Here is a 23,716-nt window from a genome sequence, read left to right on the forward strand (position 1 = left end):
CAGCCTATCCACAGGATACCTAACCCTGGTAGACCTGCGCAAAATAGGCTCACTTCCAGGTGCTCTCAAAACATCCCTGGTCTTTCTTACTCCAGGTGTAACAACAGAAGGAATACCCAACTCATCATCAATGCTCTGTTCTGAGCCACTGGATTCACCATCCACACAAGAGTGACCTGCATTCACATCAAACATGGGCTGATCTACCTTCTCTTTTCCTTTTCGTGATACCTGCGTACCACTCTCTGCATTGCTTTGAGGAGATTCTCCTGATCTCAATCTGCCTGTCCATGGCGAAGTATGTGAACCACTGGTAGAGGACACTCCAGGTCCACTGATATTTTCTGATTGCTGCTGCGCATTCTGTGCAGCATTACCATTTTGTGCATCTACATCAATCATCACATTTACTGGTTTATACCAGCTGCTCATCTCATCAAAAACAACATCTCTGCTCACTGTGAACTTGCGTGTAGAAGGGTTATAGCATCTATACCCTTTCTGCTGCAGAGAATAACCAATAAAGACGCACTTCTCAGCTTTTGGATCCAACTTGGACCTCAACTCATCTGGCACATGGACATAGGCAATGCAACAAAAAATCTTCAAATGAGAAATATCTGGTTTGCTACCAGTATACATCTCCTCTGGCGTCATGCCATGTATTGCTGCAGTGGGAGTCCTGTTCGTTATATAGACTGCTGTAGCAACTGCTTCAGCCCAATAATAATCTAGTAGATCTTTTTCATTTAGCATAGCCCGAGATACCTCTCCAATATGCCTATTTTTTCTTTCTGCAATTCCATTTTGCTGTGGGGTATGACTGCATGAATATTGCTGCTTTATACCATGCTCCTGCAAGAACCTTGCAAACTCATTTGAGAGGTACTCTCCCCCTCCATCTGACCTTAGGCATTTTATTTGCAGGCCTGTTTCTTTTTCAACCATAGCTTTGAAAGCTTTGAAGTGCCCAAACACTTCACTTTTCTTTTTCATAAAATACACCCACAGTTTTCTGCTGAAGTCATCAATAAATGTGACAAAATAGTGACAGCCTCCAATAGATGCAGCTTTTGTAGTCCACACATCAGAGTGGATTAATTCCAATGGCTTTTTACTCTCTTGAACATGCCTAGGAAAAGGTTTCCTTGCCTGTTTCCCAAATTGACAAGCTTCACAAACCTTGTGCATTTCTGCAACCTTGAATTTAGGCAATCCTGCAACAATATTTTGGGCTTGCATTGATTTAAGTCGCTGTATATTAACATGACCAATGCGTTTGTGCCAGATATCAATATCTGCAACTACACCGGTCCCATGTGCAAACATTGCTGCACTCAATTCAGGCATGTCTGCATCCAACGTAAACATCCTGCCCTTCTTCTTTCCTTTTGCTATCAAGCGACCATTATTTTTCATATCCTCAACAAAGCATCCATGAGGATTAAATCTGACCTGTAAGCCCTGCTCAACCATTTGACCAACAGAAACCAGGTTCTTGGTGATGTTCGGGACATGAAATACATCAGACAAGTATTTCTTTTTCCCATCCTGCATAGACAAAGGAATTTTGCCAATCTGCACAATAGGATGTGCAGTATCATCACCAGTCTCCACAAATCCTGGCTTTTCCTTCCTTGCATCTTGCATCCATTCTGCATGACCTGTCATGTGGTTTGACGCACCTGAGTCAACATACCACACATCATTTTGTTCTTCTGCACTTGTCACGGAATTGGTCATATGCTGCACCATAAAAAGATGCTCATTTCTGTCATCACCCTGCCTGCTAGAAGATGCATAATTGCCTTGCTGCAATTTTCCACTCATAATGTCATTCTGCTTTTTATAGCAGTCCTTAGCCATATGACCCATTTTGCCACAATAGTAGCATTCAACATTGCTGTTTGCATTTTGGCTTCTCTGCCATCCACCACGGCCTCTTTGGCTCCCCCTGCCTCTAGAGTTACCACGTCCTCCTGCATAGGAATGATTTTCTTGCGTTTGCTGCATATTCTGATTTCTACCACGGCCTGCAGATCGGCCTCCTCTACCTCTGCCTCTACCTCTGCCAGCATTTGAGTAGAAGACAGTTTCTTTTGAAGTTCCTGCTGAAGAAGATGCACCCCCATTTCTCTGCTCTTCAGAAATTAGAAGAGCAATCAACTCCTCAAAATCAGGAAAGTTTTCACGGACGGCAATGGATGTCCGGAACTGTGCATAATCCTTTCCTAGACCATTCAAGGTCACAGAAACCAAATCATCATCATCCACTGGCGACCCAATGGAAGCAAGTGCATCTGCAATTTTCTTCACTTTCATGTGGTAGTCATTTATGCTCAAATTTTCTCTCTGCACATTGTGCAACTCCTGTTTGAGTTGCATTTTCCTGGCTTGCGTATTTGTGCTATACATTTTTGCCAAAGTATCCCATGCCTCCTTTGGCGTATTTGTATCCTGAATATGCACAATCATGGAGTCCGAAATACTGATAGACAGCGAGTAGACAGCCAGTACATAACTTTCCTGGCTCTCTCATGCCATCCTTTGAATGCCTGCATTTCCTGTTGACTGGGAACATTAGGAAGAACAGGTTCTTCTTCATTTCCTGTAATGAATTCCCAATAGCCTTTTCCCATCAAGAAATTCGTCATTCTAAACTTCCATGCCTGGAAGTTGTTCTTGTCAAGCTTTTCAGTGACAATCTGTGAAAGAGAATCAGATGCCATTACAGAACACTGCAAAATATTCTGTCACTGCAAAAAACACAGCTTTTGCCTCACACGGGCAGATCTGCAAAACCGACGAGAGTGGTATTTCACCACACAGTCACTTCCTAGTGACGATTTTGCATCAACAGGCAATAGGCATGAATCTGCAACTCCCAATATCTCTGCACACAGGCATACGATGCAATTTCTGCGACACCTTTTCACCGAACTAGCCGCGCAGTGGTCGCACAGCAAAAAACAGGGCCTTTCTCTGAGTGCCTGCGAAGAACTTCCGCCTTCAAAACGGGCCCCGAAACGGCCTCAAATCAGAAAAATAAAGTCACTGAGGGCTTCGCCTGTATCCGCAGCATATACTGCGCTCTCGCCACACCGCGAAGGGCGTCTCAATCTGAAACAGTGCACTCCTGCACTTCTGGCTGTGCTACCTGCAGAGATTTGCTCCCAAACTCGAAACACTGGTCCTCTTACCAGGACACCACGAACTTGGCTTGCTTTCTTGAGCTCCTTACCACGAACAAGGCTCTGATACCATGTGAAGATTGTGGGAGAGAGGGAAGGAGTCTCACTTACGGCTTTCTCACATGCACAAATGGGGGAATACACACAAAGGTGGAGGCTGAAAACAGTTTTCCTCTTCTTAGTTGTGAAAGCCAAAAAGAACTCTAGTACAAAGAAATAGAAGAACCCTATATGTGGGTCTCAAACCAAACTCAACTAACTAAGGTGGCATACTAACTGAGCCACAAACTAGAGTAGATAAGGATAGCTGTCATCCAGCTATTATTCGTGGGCGGTGTACCAACCGCATCTCCAGCTAGCAGGTCGGTGACATAAATGCACAACAGTCACCCTGGCATATCTCGAGTGGAGCTCGATATCTCAACAAAGAAGCCTTATGTTCTATACAAATATAATATATCAACTAGTCTAGAAAGTTTTGTGAGTCAATATTGATGCCAAATAAAAAATCAAATAAAAGGCCTAACAACATGAGAACCTACATCTCAAGTAATTGACAAAGAAGAGAGCATGCCAATCATGATCAACATACAAAATCTAGTACACACAATATTCAATAGTCTTAAAATGAAGTGCCCAACATAGTGCCAAATTGCCAATTGACAACTCATTTTTGTGCACTAGGAATGTAAGGGAACGTAAAAGCACTTGACAACAAGGTAAGGACTACTTTGGCAATAATAATAAGATAAAAAGAAATTACATTAACTATGGACCAATCAAACACAAAATTCAATTAATTTTTTAAAAAAAATGAATCAAATTCTCCTTATAGCACTAGCTCATCTTTTAAAAATTTGAATCAAATTCTCCACTACCACACTCCCTCTAAGGTTGGGGTCACACAACTCGATGGCTATCCTCCAAAAGGTGGTGTGAAGGACTGCCGTCCTAGTTCAGGGACGGTCTAAATACGGACACAAAAGGTTTGTGTCCAGAAGGCCGCCCACTCCATGGCCAACTCGTCCAACCGCTATATGATTGGCCCATTCCATCTCCTCCAACTGTTACATCAATCACGCATTAGTGATGTAAATTAGCACCCTGATGACCGCTGGTTGGTGTGAACCACCACACCTGGCAGCCATCCTCCAATCAGTGTTCACAAAACAATGAACCTACAACATTTTCATTTTCACTTAAAAAAATCTCCAATTTTGTAAGATTTGCAAAGTTTTAGGCAATTGGTTATATTTTAGCTAAAAATTTGACAGATCTTCAAAATTTGAAACCCCGAGTTTTGTGATTTGTTGAGAAAATTGTTTTGTGTGAAAAGTGCCTCCAATTTTATTTCTTGCTCCATGGGCGGGCGGGTGGTGTTAAGGAGGCACTCCTAAAAACTAAGAAAATTATGAATTCAATCGATATTTGAATAAGAATGGAATTGGCAACAACAAGGTGAAAATTTCACTAAGCTTGCCAAGGGCCATGAGTCTCTTGACACATCACCCTTAGATCCTAACAATCGTCAAAGCTCCTCTCAGGTTACCCTTCTATACTAGCATTCTTTTAAGGCCGTTGCACAATTCGTAAACCCTTTCACAATTCCCATAATAAGAGAACCCAAAACAAAGGCTATGGCTTTGCCTTTGGCATGCCAAAAAACCAAGCAAGACTAATAGTTGAAAGCTTGATCATCAAAGGTAGCATGTTGAAGGTCATCCATTCTCTTTAGGCACAAGGAGCTTTCAAAGGACCAAGAACAAAGCAGGCTCTACAGATTATTATTGTTTTATCAGTCTCAAGCGGCCACCGATCCTCTCAATTGAGCACACTATGGCTTCTCAGCACGCGCCCCTGTTGATGAGCAACGGCCCTTACAAGGGAGATGTCTCTGCTCTATGCCTCCTTGCAGCACCTTGGAATCACGCCTACCCATTTCTTCTTGCAGGTATCAACAAGATTTTCCATCTCGTTCTTTTCACATCGCCTAATCCCTAGCAAATATCTTTCAAGAAAGTCATTTATAAGAGAGTTCAAAATGTGTAACTTTTTTGGAAATAATGAACTTTAATAGGACTGCTAAATCGAAAGTAGTTCAACACACTGAGTCACCTGCTGTCTGAATATGCTAGCGACTTTACTATGGATATTTGTCTACAATTAACGAGGTAAGGGTATGATAGGTCAGATTCCCTTCTAGACAATCTTTTCATAACAATAAGAGGACGCTTCCTATAGCAACGGACTATGCAGTCCCTTCAACAATCCTTGTTCTGGGAAAATAAAAAACAATCTTGTTCTGTGTACTTATGAGATTGAGTCAGTGGAAAGATTTGTATAATTTGCGGATTCTGGACGTTCACAATGGTTTTGTCGCCAAAATTTGTTTCCTTTCAATTGGGAAAGTCTTCAATGTAGAAGGATTCTCATCAGAGCTCATATATTAGAGTTCATTCATTGATATGGGGTGCCCATTTATCATAGTAAAACGATTTAAAAAGAAAAATGGGCCATTATTGAGAAACTAAAAGTCAGACGGTTTTCAATCCTTGCTCTTAAGATCAGCTTAGGGGAGTACTCCTCAATGGCAGGGGCTACTGAGCTTTAGAGCATGCTATACAGTAGCTTGAGTGGCTCAATTTTGAACGATGCATTGGCATCGTTTCTGACACTTAAACGTGGCATAGACCAGCAAACTGTAGAGAGGCATCCCATTGATAAAGTCAGGTACAATAGGCCATAGACAACCTATAACTCTATGCTTGAGAAGAAACTCTCAAGGGTTTTACAAATGGTTGGTGAGTTTGTTTTAGTCCCTTTTCATGTTTGTGGAGCTGTCAGAAGAATTTATGAGCAGTGTATTCGTTCATTTGGCATTAGGGTCATTCTGTGCATGGGTCAGTATTGGCTTCAATTTGCATGTTTGCTTCTGGATGAGCTTTTGAAAAGATTTTTAAAAATATTTTTAAGGTATCTGTTTTTGCCTTTGTAAAGGGGTGCTCATCTATGAAATTTGAAGTGTCATCTTTTGTTTTTTGTCGATTCTAGCTAAGCAGAAAAGAAAGGGAGTCTATGGTTCATGGTTATCATAATTGTACCTGGTCAGAGCTGCTGCGAGTTGACTGCCGTCACTCTATTGATTGTGTGCCGCAGTAGCACTTGCTTAGACCTGTTTTATTTGGGAGAGACAAATAGGTTTATCATCACAAGCACTTGCATAAGAGAAGGTCGACTGATTTTTTATTATGTATAAGTTTATTGTCATAGAAGTCCCCATCTTCTTTCTACAATATAGGAGACAGAGCACCACAAGGCTCCGTTAGTGTCTTGGCAGTCTCAATACTCACACTAGCTGCTCAGAACCAACAGCAACCAATCCTATTATGGTCAGGGACAAGTTGTTGGAAAATTGACCTTCGTCAAATGTGGTAGAGGAAGTTACACTTGGCATTTTGCAACAAAGGTGCATATCATATGAAAGTGAGGCAATCGCTGCCAACCCACAATGGCAAGCAGCAATGATGAGACATACATAGTCAACATGGATAATTAGACATGGACATTTGCATTTAGTTGAAAAGTAGTCACATTTCGTTGTCATTGAGGTCATTTTGTGACATCACAAGTACGACTCCTTTATAGATGCTATTTTAATTTATTAATGTCTTGATTTGCATAAAAAATGCAGGCATTAGCCATTCTCACTCAGATGAAGGAAATGCTCTTGGTAGAAGGCCATCTTGGTCACGAGTGGCTGCAAGGGAGAAAGAAAGAAAGTCTATTCAATGTCCACGGGAGACCAACTGGTCTATGGGACAGCAAAATAACATCTAGTACATCTGCTTTAGGGAGGGCACATGGCAGCTCCCAGGGAGTGCAAAAGCAACCTCAATTATTTAGAGTACCTATATAATAGTCTGAAAGAGTAATCAGCCATACATCAGTTTAACACTGAGAGTCTTTTGGTTTGGATTTAAACTCTTTGATTAGTGCTATGGTAAACTGCCCATTTTCCATCCTTCCTTGCAGCCCTGCCTTTAGCTAATTCCATTGCCTTATTCTTCAATTGAACTCGTGTAAGTTCCTCAGCTATCCATATCTTGGTCCCTTTCAACTTGTAAGATTGTCGAAGAAGCTTGATCTGTAAATCTTGTGGCTTAAGTGTAAGGATAGCATGTCCTTTGGAGTGCCGTATATTAGTTGCTCCATCATCATCATCATCATCATCATCATCATCATCATCATTCCCCATCATCAACCTTCCATTCAATATTAGGCATGGCTGCTTTGACATGTGCTAAAGTCTCATTGAAAGAGTCATCATCTTTGAACCATCCTTCAAGGAGCCCCCCACTCTAATCTTCAATGCATTATCGCGTCTGGCTTTGTGTTCTTTGATCTCTTCTTGGATATCAGTCTTGTTTGACTTTGTGTTGAACTTCTCAATCACTTCTTTCTTGATTGATTGTACTTCAGTATGAACCATATCTTTGATTGTAAAGACTAGTTGAGGAGTAGGAGGAGAATTCTTACATGAGTTCACAACCTCATCAATTACTGCCTGCTTGCGAGGTCCCTCTAGAACTTGAAGTCGGGCTGTTACTTCTGCGAGCTCAAGCCTTAACTCTCTTACTGATTGCTGCAAATAATAAATCTGTTCATGTTGCCCAATGATGGGTCGTTTGGACCCTTTTTGTTGGTAATTGTGTGCATACGAAGAGGGTGTCATGGCTGCAACTGTAGAGTACGGAGTCCTGATAGTTGAGGGGGATTTGGAGGAGAGGGTAGGCCATTCCATATCGGCTATTTCTGTAGAACCCCTTAGCTGAACCTAACCCCCAGGTTGGGCTGGGGGTTTAGCCCAACTCGGGGTTAGAGGCCCTAGGAGCTTGTGAGGAGCGAAGGAGCTGCTGTTGGCGGCGGCGGGAGCGACAGACAGGAGAGACGGGCAGAGCAAGTGAGCTACGCAACGGACAGAGAGAGATCTGTCCGATGGATGTAGGCAACGGGAGCGACAGACAGGAGCGACGGGCAGAGCAAGCAAGCTACGCGACGGACATAGAGAGATCCATGTCCGATGGATGTATACCTGCCATAGATTGTCCTGGATGATCTGAGGAATCTCTTGTTGTGTCAAGTGCAATACGCCGCACGTTTCTATGTAGAGGGAGTCCATACGCTTTTACAATGAACCTTTACCAAAAATAGGCCTCTAGTCTAAGATTGGGCATTTCTAGAAAGAACTAGTTGCCAAGATCTACATAAGGCTAGAGCTTTCAAGAAAGATTTAGCTATCTAAATAAGGCAACCAAGAGATCATATTCAATGATCTTGAGATTGAGAGCTTTATTCCATCTTCTTATTTCCTATCCTCCTGAAAGGTCTCTTAGATGACCTTGTGGGGTTTGTGTTCAATTACTGTCTCTGACCATGTTTTGGCTTCCATTGTATTTGGAATCCATCTTGGCCTCCATTCGCTTGCAGCTCGCTATGACTTTGCATTGGGCATTCTTCCCCACTTCCAAGCTCTGCATTCTCCTTTAGCAAGGCATCCATTACTGTTACGTCTTGGGTCGCACACCCTCCGTTCTTGAGCTCTTGCCTAGTTTCCTTCAATTCCAAGTGTCTTTGATGTTAGAAGCTTGCTTGATTTGCTTTGTTTCAGTGCATCATTCTCCACTTTCAAAGCATCAATTGTAATTCTATTAAGCCCAATACCATGGCTTCCTTGAACATTGTGAAGCTGCCTTTCATTGTTGTGGTGAAAGGAGAGGAATTAGCATTCACAATCCTCTTTAAAACCTCTTCAAGTGCGCACTGCATTCTAGACCTGGTAGGCATCCTATGTGCGCTCTAGGAAGTAGCTTATGGTTTTCTGTTTTTGAAATCCATAGTTCTGTCAAATTTCGTTCCCTTTAGTTGATGGATTTCCATCAGTTCCTTTTCCCTGTCTCGTTTCATTTTCCTGGGTTCTCTTTGTAGCTCATGGGTGACCTGATGACGTGACACTGGCCTTAAGACCAACAAAATGGGGGTAATAAGCAACTAACCAGCCAATCTCTCACATCAACAATTCAGCAAGTAAACAACCAATAGATTGGGAGCTAGAATGCTCCTGCTCTAAAACAAAGGCACAGATTGGCCCCAATCCTCCTTGGTGCCCCTTTCGGTATTTCTTTATTATTTGGAGGTCCTTGAAACTGGGTTACACAATGGAATCGATTCCACTTGCATCAAGTTGCATTCCACAGCCCATTAAGCATCAATGTACCATCCATATCCTTGCTGTGTACTGCTCTCACCGAGCATATGAATGAGCACCCTTTTCTGTCCTAGATGGCTTGCACTAGGCCTGAAATTGTTCCTAGCAATACATACTAGGTCGCACAATTCCCACTGCTACCTGAAGTGCCCACTTGCCCCCTTTTTCCCATACGATTATTAGTTATGCAGATATCGCCTACTGTAGGTGGAGTATCAGTTATGCTTCTCGTAGGCCTTATTTGCCCAGAGCAGAGAAAGAAAGCATCGATACACAGCCAGCATCATAGGAATTGAACAAAGGATCGAACTATCCATTTGTGAGATCCCCTGCTTGACATAGGCCTTCCAAAATCACTTTGCAAGGAGAGCAGGGCACCCTGTGTGACCAGCCCGCTCTATAGGATGGCTTGCAGCTAGTTGGAGCAGCTCTAAGTAACCAGCCAGCCCGAGCTCTCATGCCCAAATCGTGAGCCTTATCTCAGCCCGTGTGGACAGCTTGTGCCCCAATCAACGAGCCTCTTCGGTTGGAGTTGCGTTCAGCCTACGAGAAGACCAACTGGAGGGGACGCTGTTAGCCCACGAGGCTCTATTGTATGGTCAAATGACCGCACGGACTACCTCAGCTCCTAGCAAAACTGCCATACGTACCACACGTACGATGGCCAAGTATGATGACAAAGTACGATGACCAGCCCACACTCTCTTTCTACCAGTCAGAATTGGCCGCCAGCCCGTATCTTGACCTCTAGTCCTGGCAAGACCACCATACAGACAGCCCGTGATCCAACAAGGCTACCTCGATGGCCAGCTCCAGAGTCCCGTATGGACGAAAATCCGGCCAGCTACCCGTGCACGACAGTTGAAATGCGACGATTAGCTTCTGTAAAAAATCATGTACAGAATTCATCTGGCCAATTTGCCGTACGCAAGGCTTACTCCCCCCCAGTAGGCACCCACGCCTTCTGTTCCAGGTGCTTCCAGCATCCCTATGCATTTCCAATTGCATGCACTAGCCTTTGGAATTAGAAGGTGCCACGTGGCACACACGATTTGATTTGCCCCCATGCCCTCTCTATGGGGCTGTCTGTGGACCCTACTAATCGCCCAACATTTAATCCTAGGGCTGGGCCCCTTTGCCTCCCTTTTTGGATCAAACAATTAATTCACCCCCAAGGCCATTAATTCCTAGGGGGCCCCTTGCACACCTAGCAACCTATGGCCTTGCCCACTGAAATTCACTCCCTAGTGACATGAGGACAAACGGAACAAAGTTGACTTGAGTGCCACTCAATGTGCTCGGCGTTGACCACTGACGACGAGCATCCGCAGCAAGCAATAGTGCAGCTTTTACTGACTTGAAGAATTGCTCGTCAGTATCCACACTTAGTGGATAGTGACGAGCAACCATTGGGTGATGCACACATGTCTGATTTCTACCCCCGATAGGAATTGATGGGTGCTGCGCCCATGCTCCACCTCAATCTATGAAAAAAAACGGCACCCACAGCTTTGCCTTGGTCTCTCGCCACAATCAAAACGATGTCCAAGATGTACAACCAACGGCTTTTGCCTATGACGAGAATGGCTGAGTTGAGGGGTTGGGAGCTGAGTTTTGGGGAGGGAGGGTTGCTGGGGATGGTTGGGTTGAGAGGCTAGGAGTGGTTGAGTGGAGAGGCTATAATCTTTGGGAGGCTCGCCGTCTGACAAGCGCTATGTCATTCTAGTGGTATCTTCTTAAGTCAAATAGTAGAGAGGAAATGCCTGTAATACTCATGTGAGAGTTCATGATGTCAGTCGAGTTGTGCACGTTGGGTCTCTGCTACGTCTTGTCCCGTGTTGCCCTTTGGCTAAGGTCATTGGAGAAAAAGCCGTTGATCACGCGGTGGCTGGGCTTTGATGGGCCCTCGTGAGCTCTCCTCTACTTTTGCATGAGCTGATCCTTATGTTGCCGAGTCTCAAGGAGGAAAATTGCCACCCATCCCTGATCATGACGAGCGAGGAAATCTTTGAGAGGGCCAAATCCACGCTTGAATAGACAGTGATGCCATCCACATATCTCATAGTATACAGGGCATTTGCCCTGGCCAGAGCCAGAGCCAGAGAGCCAGGTAGTGATGCCATTCACAGATTTCAGTATACAGGGCATTTGCCCTGGCCAGAGCCGGGTAGTGGGTTTCGCCCGCATGAAAACCCACTCCCTGGCTCTAGTCAGGGAAAAAGGTGCTCCTCTATCTCGATCTCCTACATCACATTAAATGGAGGATGGACTTGTTCATATGACCTATTGTATAAAGGATAGTCTAGCATACATTTCACCAAGCCACTCAGAAAGTAGTAGTTCTTTCCTTGCAGACATCTCCTTGGGAAAGAAATTGATGATGCTTGTGATGGCTCTAAGTTCTACATAGTTTCGGTTTCTTTGAGTATGTGCCATTACACCCATTTTGCAATAGAAGGGGGCAATGTTGGACTGGTGCCCTCACTGCCGTATTTGTTTGTATGTCAAGGTGTAACATCCGGCTACACAATAATGCTTAGACGCCTGCTTCTATGTCCTAGAGCTGTCTACGTGCTGAAAATTATGCTTTTCCGGCCAGATATTTCCTCCCTTCCAGAATTGCGATTTGATCCTAGAGCTTACTTTCTACATCTTCAGCTGATATCCTGCCCTCTGCAAGCCTCCGGCTTGCATCATCCCTTACCTATTTTGTAGACCCAAGCCTTTCTAGGATGTGCTTTTTATTGATTCATTGACACTTTGAGTTTGCTGGAGATCGTGAATTGGGTTAAAAGTTCTTGGGAAATGATATCGAGATGTAGTTTGTGCAGAAAGAAAGAAGGAAAGAAAGTCTATTAACGTCCACTGGAGACCAAAAGGTCTAAGGGATAGCAAGAAATCCTCTAGTACATCTGCTTTAGGGAGGGCACATGTTAGCCCCGAAGGAGTGCAAACGCAACCCACGTTATTTAGAGTACCTACATAATAGTCTGAAAGAGTAAACAGCCATACATCAGTTTAAGACTGAGAGTCTTTTGGTTTTGATTTAAACTCCCTGATTAGGGCTACACCTTTACGGTAAACTGTCCATTTTCCATCCTTTCGGGCAGCCCTGACTTTAGCTAATTCAGTTGCCTTATTCTTGAGTTGAGCTTGTGTAAGCTCCTCTGCTATCCATACTTTAGTACCCTTCAACTTGTAAGATTGTCAAAGAAGCTTGATCCTTATATCTTTTGACTTAAGTGTAAGGATTGCATAGTACATAATAGAAGCTGGCTTGGAGTTGTCATCATCTTGCTCATCATCATCCACCCATTCAATGTTGGGCAAGCTTGCTTTGATCTTTGTCAATATTTCAATATATGTGTCCTCCTCTTTGTACCAATCTTCTGGGAGTTCCCCCTATTCTAATCTTCAGTGCATTATCACATCTAGCTTTATGTTCTTTAATCTCTGCTTGAATATCAGACTTACTTGCTTTGGTGTCCACTTCCACAGTCACTTCCTTCTTAGCAGTTTGTACTTCAATGTGAACAAGGTGCCTGCTTACCAAGCCCTTCCAGAATGTGAAGTTGAGCCTTTACTTTTGCCAGTTCCAATCATAGCTCTCTCACTGCCTGCTGCAGATAAAATATCTGATCCTGTTGCCCAAGGATGGGTCGTTTGGAGCCTTCTTGTTTGTAATTCCGTGCATATGGAGAGGGTGTCATGGCTGCAACTGTAGAGTACCGAGTCCTCATGGAGGTTGAAGGAGTTGGGGGGGACTTGGAGGAGAGGGTAGGCTAGTCCATAATTGGCTGTCTGTTGAACCCCCTAGCTTAACCTAACCCCCGGGTAGGGTGGGGGGTTTAGCCCAACTCGGGGTTAGGGTTAATTTGTTTGTTGCTAGCCGAGGTAACTGCTGGCTGAGGCAAAGGGCTGACGGGTGGAGGGCTGCTAACGGGCTGTACGGAGGTACGGGCTGCACAGACACGAGGGAGAGGTACGGATTTTGTGGGCTGGATTTTTCTGATTATAAGTTCTTGGGAAGTGACGCCTAGACATAGGTTATGCGGACGAGGCATTCTTGTGTTCTTGGGGTTGGAGCATCAATCTGAAGAATATTTTTAAAAGCTATTTAAAAAAACATCAGTCTTGCAGAGACTAGTGTCGTTGAGGCACCAGATTTTGGATTCTATGTTCACTTTTTGAACTTCTACACAGTTGTAATTGGTTCCTGTATAGGGAATCCATCTTGGAGTTATACACTTTATCTATTACATGTACGAAGGCATGGATAGGTTTGTTTAGATCTGTCTATTTCAGAGAGTCAAATTCAGGATAGAAATATGTGAAGGGTCAGCCGTAGTGGGGTATGTGGGACCTCATTCATGTTCATATGGTGTAATATCCTCTCTGCCGTGGAACACTTGGTCTGACCAGGACTGCAAAACAGCAAATAAATCATGGAAAACCAGAAAAAGAAACAAGGCAAGAGAGTGAAGTTAGATAGTGAGAAGAAAAAGAGAAATTTCCTATGACACAAACAGCTTGAGCGCTTTGAAGAGCTGAAGAAAACCCCCTGAAAGTTTTTCTAGAAGCTACATGGACACAAATCTCAAGCGGGGAAAGCAACGTGGGAAGGCATGATACAGTTTGTCAAGGAACTCCATCAAAGTTAGACATGGCATCATTATAGAAGAATCTGTTGAGAGAGGACTGAGGAAGTTAGCCAATGGGAAGGCTCCGGACTTACAAGGCTTAGTTGTAGAGAGGGAAGGGACTAAGAAAAATAAATGCTGACCACGATAATAATTAAAGCTTTGGAATAGGGATTCCCCACCAATTGGCAACTCAGTAGGATAGTGCCGATCCACAGGATATGGCATCATCCTTGAGCAGAACATCAGCAAGTGGGCAGAGGAACAAGGAATAGGGGCACCACCCCAAGCAGGGTTTTGGCCCAAACAACCATTGGGTTGCTTTGAAAGTCACAATAGAGGGGCCAAGCATAAAAGGAAAGTTATCTATTGCTGATTTGTAAACTTGAAAAAAGCCTTTGATACAGTACCCTTGTGAAAAAGATTAGAAAAGCTGAAAATCCCTCAAGCTCTCTATGAGAAAGTACTAGCTGGACTGGCAGGGACTCTTGTAGATAGGTCAAGCTCCAGGCAAAAGATAATCATACGCAGTGAGCAAGGCTGCCCCTTCTCACCAAATCTCTTTGGTTTATCCATTGATGATCTAGAAGAATGGATGAGAGCACACAATGGAGAAAGAAAGAAAGAAAGAAATTTTATTAGAGTCTTCGGAAGACCGATGGGTCTATGAGACTGAAAGAAAACCTGATACAAATCACAGTAAGGGTGGAGCTACTAAAACGACCATCATCACCCGTGCTGAATCCTAAGTCTGATCATACATAATCAAATACATCTGGGTATGACAATGAAAAGAAAAAAGATTGGAGCGGAGCGGAATCCTCCGTATGTCATGTCGCCCTAGCTGGTGCATAGCCGGGAGTCCAAATTGTATGCCTTAATACTGCTCATCTACGCAGATGATGTGGTTCTCTTTGCAACAGACAAAAAGGACATGCATGTGCATGTGAAGACATTGGATACATTCTCGAACACTTGGGCATGCAAGTTATGCATTGCCAAGACAAAGGTCACGGTAATTGGGACATAAAACCAGTAGATGCTCTTCATGCTCGAAGGGAAACCTCTAGAAGCAGTTGTATCATACAAATGCCTAGGGCTTGAATTTGTGGATAACTACAAGTGGAATGACTGTGTGGAAAAGAAGAGTAGCAGGAGGGCTGGAAGCAATACACAGCTTTCAAAACAGATGCAGGAAAGAACATTTGTGGCGTTGGAAAATGAGAAAATTCCCATACACCATGCTTGTACAAAGCGTTGTTCTCTATGGATGCCCCACATGGGAATCTAGACTCGCTAGGGCATATGGGAAAAGAATAGAGACAATCCACATGATTTCTCATTGGGGAGTTGGGACCAAAGAACAAACCCTTGACCCTATCTTGCTAGGAAAGATAGGGATGAACCTCTTGAAGGGGAAGCAATGTGCCAGTACATGGTGTTAGAGTTAGTCATTTCCTGTCTGTGAGTTAGGGAGAGAGGGCTTCTATGTTCATGTGCATGCCCAGAGAGGTGTGTAGCATTTTCATCCTTTCTCAGTGTATTTCTGGGGTCTAGCCAAGGCACATTGCCAGGGTTAGAGGCTGAGTCACAAGGCCTGGTTTAGGCTGGTGCTGGCATAGGCCTGGTTAGTGGCCAAAGTTTGGGTCCAGTTAGAGGCCAGTTATGGGCTGGTTTGGGACCCTTGACCAGAGTTGGGTCAACCGACCTGACCAGGGTCGAGTTAACCGACCAGACCACATCTGGTTAACCAACTAGACCAGGTCGGTTTGTTGCCGACATGAGCAGCCCCCGTACCCCCATATGTAGGTCTATTTTGTGTTGGTCTTTGTTCAGTTCTTGGGCAGTCTCGAGCACAATAGTTGTGTGCGCAATTTCCAGCCTTGCAGTTGTGACTCGACTGAGGCCAAGTTCCTTACTGCAGTTGGGAGTGTTCCAAGTGTAGTTCCAGCTTGGAGTTGCACCAGTTTGTAGGTGCAGTTCAGCCTAATCCACATGCAATCAGAGGTGCAGTCCTCCCTAAGTTTGCAGTCCACCAGTGCCACAGTTCTGCCCTGGGCTTTTGATCATTCTTTGGAGGTTTTGTACATGCAGAGTTTTTTCTTGTGTTCTCATGTGCAGTCTATTCTCTCTCTAGTCGCAGTTTGCTCTCTCTCTATTCGCAGATCTGTTCTGTATCTCTATTTGTATATTCTGCTACACTTTGACACATTGTCACAAAAACCATGGGATGGTACATAGAAGGGGTCAAGTGATGGAGCTGTGGGGAATATAGGAGTTGGGGACCAAAGTACAAACCCCTTATCCTATCCTGCTAGCAGAGACAGGGATCATGCCTCTCGAAGGGGAAGCAATGTGCCAGTACATGGTATACCTCAACAATCTTGAGAAAAACAAGATCCACATAGGGCTACGGAGGCCACAAAACCACAGGATGGCCCACAGAAGGGGTCAAATGGATGGAACTGTTAGAAATCAAGAGGGAATGAATCACTCAAACCTCCACCCAAGATCTCTCCAACTCTTACACACACTCAACTCAGATAGATGATCACAGATGCAACAAACCCTCACTCAGAAATAAATATGGACGGAGAGAGAGAGAGAGAGTATATTCATCCACTGGATGGTGGGCAGAAAAATAGCTCCAAGGGAGCAGTACAAAACACAGCAGACTGCTGGAGAAAACTGATGGACTCTCTCTCTCACAACCTGCTCCAGATCTGAGTGTTGAACACAACCTTGGAGAGGGGCTTTCAGTCTTGCACTGGATGCTGGAATGAATGGAGGAGTAGGCCTTTTATAGGCACTGCCCAGGCCCCTTGAGTTGACCGACCAGCAGGGTCGGTACGCTGTCTGGTGGCCGACCACATGGGTCCTAGAAAACCGACCAGGGGTGGCCCTGGTTGGGCTGACTTGGCCTGCCACAGGCCCCTATATAAGGGTGCCCTGTGCAGCCAGTCTGCGCTGCTGCAGGAGCCTCCATGTGAGGCCTAAAGCCCTGTTTTACCTGCTGTTGCAGGCTGCAACCAGCCCGTGTGCTGGTTGCCTATGATGCCGGCCTGAGTCTCTCTCTCTCCCTAGCCCTCCTACCTCTCACTACCCCTTGTCCCCTCAAATCGGGGGCTCACAGGTGGGCACAATGAGTTTCTAACACCCCCCCTCAATGTCACAACTGTGGGCCAATCCCCATTCGTTTGATGAGGTGCTCCATCTGTTCTCTCGAGGAAGTGCCTTCGTGAAGAGGTCGGACAAGTTGTCGGCGGTCGAGCAGTACATAAGCTCGATCACGTCGTCGATGATGAGCTCTCGAACAAAGTGGTAATGAACTTCGATGTGCTTGGTCCGCGCATGGTACACTGGATTCTTGACAATGGCTATGCAACTCTGATTGTCGCACATCAGCACTGGTGCGTCCTCCTAACACACGTCCATGTCCTCCAGAATCCACCTCAACCACAGTGTCTCACAAGTTGCTGTACACGCGGCTCTGTATTCTGCCTCTGTAGATGAAAGGGCCACTGTGGGCTGCTTCTTACTCAGCCAAGAGATGGCACCAGATGCAAATAAAAAACAATACCCTGTTGTTGATCTCCTGGTGTCAGCATCACCCGCCCAATCATTGTCACAGAACCCGCCTAGTTCGATGCCTTTGGTATAGGTGATCCCGTAGGTGCAAGTACCCTTTAGATACCTCAGCACCCGTAAACCTGCATCCCAATGACTCTTCCTGGGAGAAGTAGAGAACTGGCATAATAGCCCAACTGCATAACAAATATCAGGTTGAGTATTGGTAAGGTAAAGCAAACTTCCTACCAATCGTCGGTACAAGGGAGTATCGACCGGCTGAGATGTGTCATGAACACTTAGCTTGAGCCCGACCTCCATGGGAGTTACTGCTGTCCTGCAATCCTCCATGTGAAATCTCTTTAGAAGTTCTCTGCAATATTTCTCCTGTGAAATGAAGATCGTGTCTTTGGCCTACGTTACTTCTATCCCAAGGAAGTAGTGTAATAACCCAAGGTCAGTCATCGCAAACTCAGACATGAGTGAGAAATCTTCTTGACATGGTCACCTGTCAAGATAAAGATCATCAACATAGAGGATGAGTACCAATCGCAACCCCTTCTCAATGAACAAGTAGAGGTTTGCCTCAGAAGGGCTCCGACTTAGCCCTATCTTTTGAAAGAATACATCAATCCTTTGGTACCAAGCTCTGGGGCCTGTTTCAGCCCGTATAGCGCCTTCTTCAACCTGTAGACCTTTAATGGGGACCCTGGAATTTGAAAGCCCAGTGGCTGCTCTACGTATACCTCCTCCTCCAGGGTTCCATTAAGGAATGCGAACTTCACGTCCATTTGAAAAATAGGCCACTGGAATTGGGCAGCAAGGATGATCACTGTCCGGATAGTAACCATGTGAGCTGTGGGAGCAAAAGTTTCATCAAAATCCATGCCTTTAGTTTGAGCAAAACCTTTGACCACTAACCTTGCTTTATACTTATCCAAGCTGCCGTCTGATTTGTATTTAAGTTTGTATACCCACTTAGTGCCGATGACTTTTTGTTGCGGGGGCCTGGCCGCTAAGTCCCAGGTATTGTTCTTCAGGATAGCATCCATCTCTACCTGCATGGCAGCCTGCTATTTTGGATGGTCCTTCGCCTCCTTGAAGGTCCTTGGCTCTTCAAGCTGAGCCACCAACGCAAAATTCACGGATGGGGTCTTCAGAAGACGTTGAGACCGTCGCAATCCGGAATTGCTACTCTCAGGTATTTCGGTGACCCGAGAGTCTTCCAATGTCCGTAGGTACCATTGGGGCAACCTCTTCTACTTCTCAGTGGGAGGAGGCACTGGAATTGCTTCTGGAACATCCTGCTCTTCCTCAGTACCTTGTGGAACATCAGCTTCCGATTTCGCCACCTCTTGGATGGTCAACCTGGGGCGGGGTGGGTTCGGGGGTTGAACAATCTCCTCCTCCTCAATCTGAGGCTCCTCCTGGGGTTCAGGTTCCTTTTCCTTGAAGACAACATCTCGACTAATAAGGATATGCTTCTTTACTGGGTCGAAGAGTCGATAGGCCTTGGATTCTTCGCTATACCCAACAAAGATACTTTTTCTGCTCCGGGAATCAAGCTTGGTCCTGTCTTACTTGTGCACATGCACCCATGCGTTAGAACCAAAAATGCGAAGATGAGTGATAGAGGGCTTCTTACCATAAAATGCCTCATATGGAGTCTTGTCCTTGACGGCCTTCGTCTTGGTCCTGTTGAGAATGTGTACGGTTGTATTGATAGCTTCACTCCAATAGGCTTTATAAAGGTTCCTACCTCGGAGCATAGCAAGCTCTGTCTCTGTGGTGGTTCTATGCTTCCTCTTGGCTACCCCATTTTGCTGAGAAGTATGTGATGTGGTGAGTTGTCGCTTAATCCCATGCTTGCGACAAAATGTGTTGAACTCATTTGAGGTGAAATCTCCCCCCCTGTCTGTACGGAACGTCTTGACATCCTCCCCTGTCTTCTTTTCAACTTTGGCCTTCCAGTCCTTGAACTTTTTGAAAGCCTGTGACTTTTTGGCCAAGCAATACATCCAGGTCATTCTACTGAAATCATCCACAAAGAGAAGTGAGTACCTGGATCCTGCCCACGATGCTGTAGACATTGGGCCACAAATGTCGGCATGAACCAACTCAAGAGGTTTGCTGGCCCGAAACGAGGCCTCTTGTGGGAACTTGTCCCTGTGCTGCTCGCCTTCTAGACAAGCCCTACAGACACAATCCTTGCCTGTAATTGGTGGAAGTCCATCCACCATCTTCGACTTTGACATTTCAGCCAAGGTTCCATAGTTGACATGACCGAAGCGCTCATGCCAAAGTTTGGACTTTCCATTGTCTTCATGAACCAACATTGCACTGAGGCGGTACAGTCCGTTCTCTTCAACTCCTTGAGCCACCATCTGTCCATTTGCTTTGGATGTCACGGTGACCTTGCCATCTTGAAAGAGAACTGCCATGTTGTTTTTGTCCATCTGACTTAGAGACAGTAAGTTCTTGCAAAGGTTGGGTACATAAAGTACTCCAGAGATATCCTTCTCCTCACTCGTGGTTGTAATGAAAGTAATGCTACCGATGCCCTTCACAGGACACGTCCGGCTATCCCCGACAGAAACTTTGGAATCCGGATGTGTACTTTCCATGGTTTTGAACCAAGTCTTTTTGTTAGACATGTGCTTTGAAGCACCGCTGTCAACATACCAACCCTCTTTTCCTTCACTGACTGCATATGCTGAATAATGCTCATTGATTAAAAACAATTGTCCAGTCGTCACATTGGCAGAATCATTCTTAGGCTCTTCTTTGTTCCTGGCTTCTCTCTTCTGCCTCTAATCCGCCTTCTTCTTTCGGCATTCTTTGGCGGAGTGGCCAAGCTTTTCACAGTAATAGCACTTCATTTTCTTCTTTCGGTCAGCGTCCTCTGACTTCTTGAACTGCTTTGGCTTGCCTTTTCCAGGCTTGTCTTTGGCCACTAATGCCTTCTTGTCGGTTTGCGTAAAGAGTTTCTCTCGAGCCTCCTCCTGAAGCAGGAGTGGGCCAAGCTCCTCAAAGGTGATTGGCTTAGTCTGTTGACGGGCAGTGACTGTAGTCACAAAACTTTTGAAACTCCGTGGCAACTTGTGGAGTGTGAGCAACGCCAATTGACTCGAGTCCACCTTCTGACCAACCGCTGCAAGCTGGTCCCGCACGACTTTCACCTTTGTCAGATGGTCATGCACACTATCACCCTCATTCATATCAAGATTATAAAGCTGATGCTGAAGAGTAATGATACGGGCTGTATTATCGGTTTCATACAGCTTCTTGAGTATGGTCCATGCCTCTGAAGGCGTCTGTGCCAACTGGATATGAGGGATCACATCATCTGCTGTCGTGCCAATTAGCATTGCTAAGGCTTGAGCATCCCTCTCCTCCCATGCATTGAGTTCATTCGCATCTGCTTCAAATAAAACTTCACCTCTTTTGTCCACAATGTCCTTCGGCTTCTCCTTGGTCCCAATCACTATCTTCCATAGCTTCCATGCCAACAGATGGCTTCGGATCTTGACTTTCCAGATTGGATAGTTTGTCCCATCGAGCTTTCCAGCTTCACCAAAATTGGGAATAAATGAAGAAGGAAGATGACTGAAGAAGGAGGAAGGACGAGCAGTGGGTGTAGAGGCTTCTGAACGCTGATCCATCTCGGTAAATAGCAAACTGAAAAACTAAAGCAAAAAAGATGTACTGACCTCCTGTGCTAGCCTGAGCTGAAAACAGAATCGCCTTTCTACCAAGGGACTCCTTCCTTCAGAGAGTGCTTTGATGAAGAAGAGTTGAGAGCCTATGGCTCTGATACCATGTTAGAAATCAAGAGGGAATGAATCACTCAAACCTCCATCCAAGATCTCTCCAACTCTTACACACACTCAACTCAGATAGATGATCACAGATGCAACAAACCCTCACTCAGAAATAAATATGGACGGAGAGAGAGAGAGAGAGAGTATATTCATCCACCGGATGGTGGGCAGAAAATAGCTCCAAGGGAGCAGTACAAAACACAGCAGACTGCTGGAGAAAACTGATGGACTCTCTCTCTCACAACCTGCTCCAGATCTGAGTGCTGAACACAGCCTTGGAGAGGGGCTTTCAGTCTTGCACTGGATGCTGGAATGAATGGAGGAGTAGGCCTTTTATAGGCACTGCCCAGGCCCCTTGAGTTGACCGACCAGCAGGGTCGGTACCCTGTCTGGTGGCCGACCACATGGGCCCTAGAAAACCGACCAGGGGTGGCCCTGGTTGGGCTGACTTGGCCTGCCACAGGCCCCTATATAAGGGTGCCCTGTGCAGCCAGTCTGCACTGCTGCAGGAGCCTCCATGTGAGGCCTAAAGCCCTGTTTTACCTGCTGTTGCAGGCTGCAACCAGCCCGTGTGCTGGTTGCCTATGATGCCGGCCTGAGTCTCTCTCTCTCCCTAGCCCTCCTACCTCTCACTGCCCCTTGTCCCCTCAAATCGGGGGCTCACAGGTGGGCATAGTGAGTTTCTAACGGGAACTATGGGGAATACAGGCTGCAGATATCCTTGAGGATGTGGGAGATATGAAAAATCTGGTTATTGAGAAAATGCTATAGAAATTATGGAAAGACTTGGGACTGAAAATGGATTTCTATAAATGGGATGCAACGGTACCTTGGGGAGGACGTATCAATAATATATATTTATATATATATTAAAAGGACGTATCAATATTGAAATGCCATTAATATGTTGAATAAGGACCAGCTCTCACGATCTATAGGTGGAGAGAGGCAGATGGACAAGACCTAGAATTCCAAGGGACGCGAGAACTTGCAAAATCTGCCCCACAGGGGAGGTAGAAAATGAAGAACACACGCTCCTCCATTGCTGAACATTTGGCATATTAGGGAAAAATACAGCAGCAATGCTACCAGTCTCATAACCCTCTGAAACAGCCAGCTAAGCAACTAGGAGCCTACTAGAAGGAAGTTTCAGGGCACTGCAGCAGAGTTTTCAACCAGCAAGTTTTGTATGAATTTGCTCTCAGAAATGTGGATGTAAAAGCCACTATTTATTTGTATGTATTTGTTGTCAGAATTTTGGATGTAAGAGCCACTATTTATATGATAGTGGTGTCCAGTCCCATAAATCCTGAAGGGTCTCAAGCAGACTTCAATACAATCATATCATATCACATCTGGTGTGCCCGCACAGATGATTGGGTAATTTCCTTTCAGCTTGTGAAATAAAAAACTTTAAAACTATAAGTTAATTGATGTAATAACATGGACCCTATGTGCTATTGTTAACCTTGATATTGGTATCAAAGCCAAGGTTTTGTACTTATGTCATTCTCAATTCGCTTTGAATTCAGCCATTGGTCAACCTAAACAATCTCCCAAAACCTCCAAAGCTTGTTGGATCTCGTGTGATTCTGTGTAGCTCCAAAGTATCCAACAGGTAAGAAGCTCCAAAGTTCTCTGAGACTCTTACAGGGTTGAGGTGGCACTTTCAGCCTCAGCCTTGGTTGTTTTCCTCCTCATTTTGAGGGGGTTATTTATCCTCATGGTTTCATGATGTATCCCGCTTTGAGCTTGCTCTCGCGGGTCTTTTCTCTTACTTAATAGAAGTCTCTTTCTTGAAAAAAGAAGAAGCTGTCATCTCTCCTGGGGGCTTCAAACCTCAAGGAAGAAGAAAGAACCAAAGAAGAAGAAGGGTTCGGATTATATGAATTAAAGTACAGGAAGGCTCAGCAAGAGTAGTGAATTTCTTGTCAAAAATTTAAGTGCCCACCCATGGCAGCAAATCCTTCCATTTCATCCTTTTAAACTTAATTCCCTTGTGGTGTCAGTGCTTCCATATGGATTTTGATTTATGTATAGCTAGAACAAGGTGGGACTGATCGATCTATCTATCAGCAGTTGCATGCATGTAGTGTGACTTAACTTCTTTAATTAAAAAAAAAGTTTTTAAAAGCTATGTTTACTTATTGTAGAAAAGCCCTCTGTTTTTCAAATTTTGTTGTTAACCTAGCTTCTATCAAGCACTTATCTATTTTTGTTTATCCTTAATAT

The 23,716-nt window shown here is 44.8% G+C and overlaps 1 protein-coding gene across 2 annotated transcripts in view; it reads left to right on the plus strand.

Moving 5' to 3' along the window:
* Positions 1 to 4,820: 4,820 nt before the first annotated feature.
* The window catches only part of LOC147881804 (Transducin family protein / WD-40 repeat family protein), a 124,563-nt gene continuing 105,667 nt past the window's right edge, over positions 4,821 to 23,716 (plus strand). For both annotated transcript variants that reach the window (XM_087401683.1, XM_087401682.1), the window contains exon 1: positions 4,821 to 5,142. In XM_087401683.1, the coding sequence (XP_087257809.1) occupies positions 5,028 to 5,142 (115 nt within the window). In that variant the 5' untranslated portion in view covers positions 4,821 to 5,027. The remainder of the gene's footprint in view (positions 5,143 to 23,716) is intronic.

Source organism: Dipteris shenzhenensis, chromosome 30 (genome assembly GCF_047967505.1).
Source record: "Dipteris shenzhenensis isolate YYH24624 ecotype China chromosome 30, Dip_SZ_1.0, whole genome shotgun sequence".
NCBI lineage: Eukaryota > Viridiplantae > Streptophyta > Polypodiopsida > Gleicheniales > Dipteridaceae > Dipteris > Dipteris shenzhenensis.